Genomic DNA, 4,958 nt, shown 5'->3' on the forward strand with positions numbered 1-4,958 from the left:
TCAAACACGACGTCCCGAGATATATAGACACGATTGGTGGGAACATGAAGACATTTGTAACCTTTATGAAAAGAGCTATAGCCAAAAAAGACACACTTCTTGAAGCGAAACTCAGACTTGCGCTTGTTATATGGACGGAGATACGGCTAGCAAGCGCACCTAAAAACCTTGAAGAAGGTGTAATCGGGTTGTTCATTAAGAAGAACCTCAATGGAAGTCTTCATGTTCAAGACACGAGTGGGAGTACGGTTTATGAGAAAACATTCAGTGGTGAAAGCATCACTCCAAAACCAAAACGGAACAGATGCATGGGCCAAAAGAGTAAGACCAGTTTCAATAATGTGACGATGCTTACGTTCTACTAAATCATTCTGTCGATGTGCATGTGGAGATGCTAAACGGTGAGCGATTCCAAGCGACTGAAAGAAGGAGTTGAGATTGAGATACTCGCCCTCCTAGTCCGACTGGATATGAACAATTTTGTGCTTGAGAAGGCGTTCAACATGTTTTTGAAACTAAACAAAGATGTCAAACACATCAGATTTACGTTTAATAAGATAAAGCGAGATAAAGCGACTATAAGCATCAACGAAACTGATATAATAATTGTGACCATCGATAAAAGTTTGAGAAGGACTCCATACATCTAAAAACACAAGTTCTAAAAGATGTTTCTCTGACTGAACTCCAAAAAAGAAAGTTGATGACTCTGACACTCACACGTCACACTTGCCCCCCAAAAGAGGAAAAACGCTCACGCTCGCGTCTGAGAATCCAAGAGAGATGTTCGGACTTTCTCAACCTCATTCACCACTTGTTTCATACCGGTCCGCTGCACCGGCAGCTCACTCGCACACGATATGCCGATCCTCGCCACTGACACCAGGCAACGCTCAACCTGCGGCTGGTGTCCACCTACATCGGCGAGCAGCCGCGGATCGACGATGGACAAGATGCCGCCTCCGGAGCAGGCCTCCTCGACGAACCTCGTGAGCGTCAGCCCTTCCAAGAACATAGCGTCGGTAGGCCTCTTCCCGGTGAACATCTCCAGCAGAAGAATCCCGTAGCTGTACGCGTCGCCGCCGGCGCATGCTTTCTCGCCCATCCCGTACTCTGCAAAATCTCAGAGCATTTCCGGTGAACATTTCTGCAGCGCGTGTGCTAGTAGAATTTATATGTGGTACGTGGTTGATCTTTAGTTACCTGGGGCAATGTAACCGATGGAACCCTTGAGGATCACGGAGCTGGCTTGGCCACTCGGGTCAGCGCCGCCGAGAAATCTCGCGAGACCGAAGTCGCCGACGCGGGCAACCATGTCGTCGTCGAGAAGAACGTTGCTGGGCCTCAGATCGCAGTGCGCAATCGGCGCCTCGCAGTCGCTGTGAAGGTAATCCAGCGCCGACGCCACGTCCACGGCGATGTTCAGCCGCTGCACAAGGGTCAGCGTCCTGGTCTCGTGGTGCAGCCACCTCTCCAGGCTCCCGTTGGGCATGTAGCCGTACACCAGAGCCTTGAACTCCTCCCCTCTGCCGTCCACGCTCGCGCACACGGTCAGAATCCTGATGAGGTTGCGGTGCCTGGCGTGCCGCAGGGCGTCACACTCCGCGGCGAAGGTTGCGAGCGCGCCTCGCTGCCCGAGGCTGAGGACCTTCACGGCCACGATACACTCGTTGCCCTCGTGGGACATGCTGCCTCGGTACACCGATCCGTGCGAGCCGGCGCCAATCAAGTTGTCCGGAGAGAACCCGTTGGTCGCGTTGGAGAGCTTCGTGTATGAGACTTTCCAGTGCAACTCCTCCACCTCCAATGGATTTGCCACTTTTGGCGGAGCCATTTTCCGGCGACAAGCCACCACAGAGGCCCAAACGACAACGCTGGCGAAGGCTGTGCATGCCATAGGAGCGGCCAGTTTCAGAGCAAGCGATCTATCCCTCGCCGCGTTGGTTGTAGTTATACAGGGTGGCAGGCCCAATTCCCCAATGCCACCACATAGATGGCTATTCCCGGTGAGGTCGACGGCCGTCGTGTTGGTGAAGACTCCCTTGACCGGCACCTCACCGGCGAGACGGTTGAAGGACAGGTTCAGGAGGCGCAGGTACGGCAGGTCTTGCAGAAAGCGTGGGAAGTCGCCGGACAGGTGGTTGCGGGACATGTCCAGCTCCTCCAGGCCCTTGAGGCTCCCGAATGACGACGGCGAGACGCCAGCGCGGAGCAGGTTGCCCTGGAGATATAACTTCTGAAGCACCTGACTCTGGCCGATCGTTGCGGGGATCGCACCAGTCAATCTATTATTGGAGAGATCCAAGGTTTGGAGACTCTGAAGGCGGCCAACCTCCAGTGGCACCTCGCCGGAAATGAAGTTGTTGGACATGTTTAGGATGTAGGACATTGCCGGTATGGTGAAGACCTGAGCTGGAATGGTGCCAGTGAGCCGATTCCCGGCGACACTCAGGTAGGCGAGGCCCCGGCAACCCGCTAAGCTCGGCGGCACCTCGCCAACGAGCTCGTTTTCGCTCAGCTCGAGCTGCGTCAGCTTGGTGAGGTTGCCGAGCGACGACGGAATCGTGCCGGTCAGCCGGTTCCCGAACAGGAGCATCTCAAACATGCCAGTTAGAAGGCCCGTGGACTCCGCGATGACCCCAGACAAGTTGTTTGCCTGGAACCGGAGGGTTGTCAGCCCCGTCAGCTTGCCGATACCGGAGGGGATGGTCCCAGATATCCGGTTGTACGCGAAGTCCAGCCACGCAAGCTCCGTCGACAGGTTGGCAACCGACGCCGGCAGCTGGCCGGAGAGATCGTTGTGGAACATGTGGAGCACACGCAGCTTGCTGCAATTCGTCAGGGCGTCCACGAACTGCCACTCGCTAGGTGTGCTGGCTTGCAGCATGTTGAAGCTCAGGCTCAGATAGAGGAGCTCCCTGAGCTCGCCAAGGTCCGCGGGCACCACGCCAACGAGGTTGTTCTCGCCCAAGGCGATGCACTGCATTGTCGACGCGTTCGCCAGGCTCGCTGGGACCCGTCCAACGAGCTCGTTGCCGAACATGCTGAGGAAGTAGAGCTCCGGGAGCAGGTCTCCGATGTCGTGGCGGAGCCTCCCCGATATTGAGTTGTAAGACAGCTCGATCATCCTGATGGAGGTGACGTTGTAGATAGACATCGGGACCTCGCCAATAAGATCGTTCCCGGCCGCCTCTATGTACTGCAGGCTCCTGGACTGGCCTATGTCCTCCGGCAGGCTACCGCGAAGGTTGTTGTACTTGAAGGAGAATCCGATGAGGGCCGTCATGTTGGCGAACAGCGGTGGTATGCTGCCGGTGAGGTTGTTGTTTCCAAGGCTGATCCACTGCAACGAAGGCAGCCCGGCGAGGGAGGTCGGTATGCTCCCCATGAGCTGGTTCTTGGAGAGGTTCAGATTTACCAGAGCGCCGCCGAGACGGCCGAGCCTGGGTGGGATAGGGCCAACGAGCAGATTGCGAGAGAGATCGAGGTGCGTCAGATTTGTGAGCAGGGCCGCCTCTGCCGGCATGGCCCCAGCGAGCAGGTTGCCCGAGAGGTCCAGCCTGCGGAGGCGCCGCAAACTGCCGACGGACGGAGGTATCTCCCCTGTGAGCCCGTTGTCCGGCAGCTGAAGAGACGAGAGGAAGGTGAGGTTCCAGAGTGCCGGAGGGATAGCGCCGGCAAGACCCAACGACGCGAGCACCAGCGCGGTCGCTCTGCCATTGCCAGCGTGACACGAGACGCCACGCCACCGGCAGAAGGGCAAGGAGTCATTCCAGGAGCTCAGCGGGTCGGCGTGGCCGCCTCCATAGACGGCGTGCTTGAACGCCAGCAGAGCGGCGCGGTCCGTCTCGTTGTTGCCGGCGGCGGCCGAGCAAGCCTCGGCCAGCTGCAGTAGGATGAATAGAGCCAGTACGAGGTGGCACCGCTGGCCTAGGACAAGCTGCATGGCAGACGACTTTTCTCAACTGGAATTTTGAGAGAAAATAGTAGTACTAGATAGAAGGAGGCGCACCAAGTTTGCCACGGAATGTTGCGCAGAGGACTCCTCGAGTGTGTAGACGAAACCAAGGCTGGTGCCGTAGGGCGTGTTGAATTCGTCTCATGCTTCGGTCATCCGATGATGTTGATGGGTTACCCCGTCGGCCGGCGCGCGTGCCCACTTAGGCCTTGATTGGATTGTTGTTTTCCAGCGTTTTACACCTGTATAAAAGATACACACCTTTATCCGGTCATTTTCTTTCTTCGTTAAAAATTGCATATAGCCGGTGAAATACACTTGTAGAATAAATATATCAATTTCAAATGGGGCGTTAATTTGATGCGTGAGCGGCAATGGATTGACTCCGCCATTGGATACCTAACCACTAAAGTTAGCTTTGATGTTGACCGCCGATCGCCCTCAACGCACCCAGCTGGCCTGTGTTTGGGTTTAGAATCAGAGCGTGATGGAAAGGAAGCTCAGATCTTACCGGGGTCTTCACCAGAACCACATGAAAGCAAACTGTACTCGGCAATTCGTGAGATCAGGACATATAATAAGGTGCACGGCTGCCACGCCACCTTTCTCTTAATTTAACAGAAATTTTAATTGAATCATAGACGTTCATTAATAAACAAAGATATGGCCCTGGAGTTATGAGAAGTTTATTATAAACTTCTGCGAGAAGATTACTAGTTTGTTATCGGGGAGGTTGCGTGTCGGAGACAACTATTGCAGTCAAATCGAGCAGATCTCGGGTAGCGGGTCTGAAAGCACAAGTGCTCCCTAGGTGGTTTTGGTAATTAATGTCAACATATCTCTTGTTGGACTAACATTTTTATCTAGTATGTTTCAGATAAGTTCAACAGTGAAGTGGCATGGACTAGAGGATGTGAAACCTCTTCAAGATGCTAAGGACAAAGGATTGGCTCAAGCTCAAAGCTTAAGACTCTACATTTTCCATTTTAGTGATCCAAAA

The 4,958-nt window shown here is 54.4% G+C and overlaps 1 protein-coding gene across 1 annotated transcript; it reads right to left on the reverse strand.

The window, feature by feature from the left end:
• Positions 1 to 614: 614 nt before the first annotated feature.
• On the reverse strand, positions 615 to 4,000 carry LOC123114520 (probable LRR receptor-like serine/threonine-protein kinase At3g47570). The gene is made up of 2 exons (XM_044536064.1): positions 1,204 to 4,000; positions 615 to 1,113 (listed from the first exon to the last, which is right to left on the reverse strand). Exons 1-2 carry the CDS (start codon positions 3,944 to 3,946, stop codon positions 755 to 757), a joined length of 3,102 nt encoding a protein of 1,033 aa, XP_044391999.1. The 5' UTR covers positions 3,947 to 4,000; the 3' UTR covers positions 615 to 754.
• Positions 4,001 to 4,958: the final 958 nt, after the last annotated feature.

Source organism: Triticum aestivum, chromosome 1A (genome assembly GCF_018294505.1).
Source record: "Triticum aestivum cultivar Chinese Spring chromosome 1A, IWGSC CS RefSeq v2.1, whole genome shotgun sequence".
Lineage (NCBI taxonomy): Eukaryota > Viridiplantae > Streptophyta > Magnoliopsida > Poales > Poaceae > Triticum > Triticum aestivum.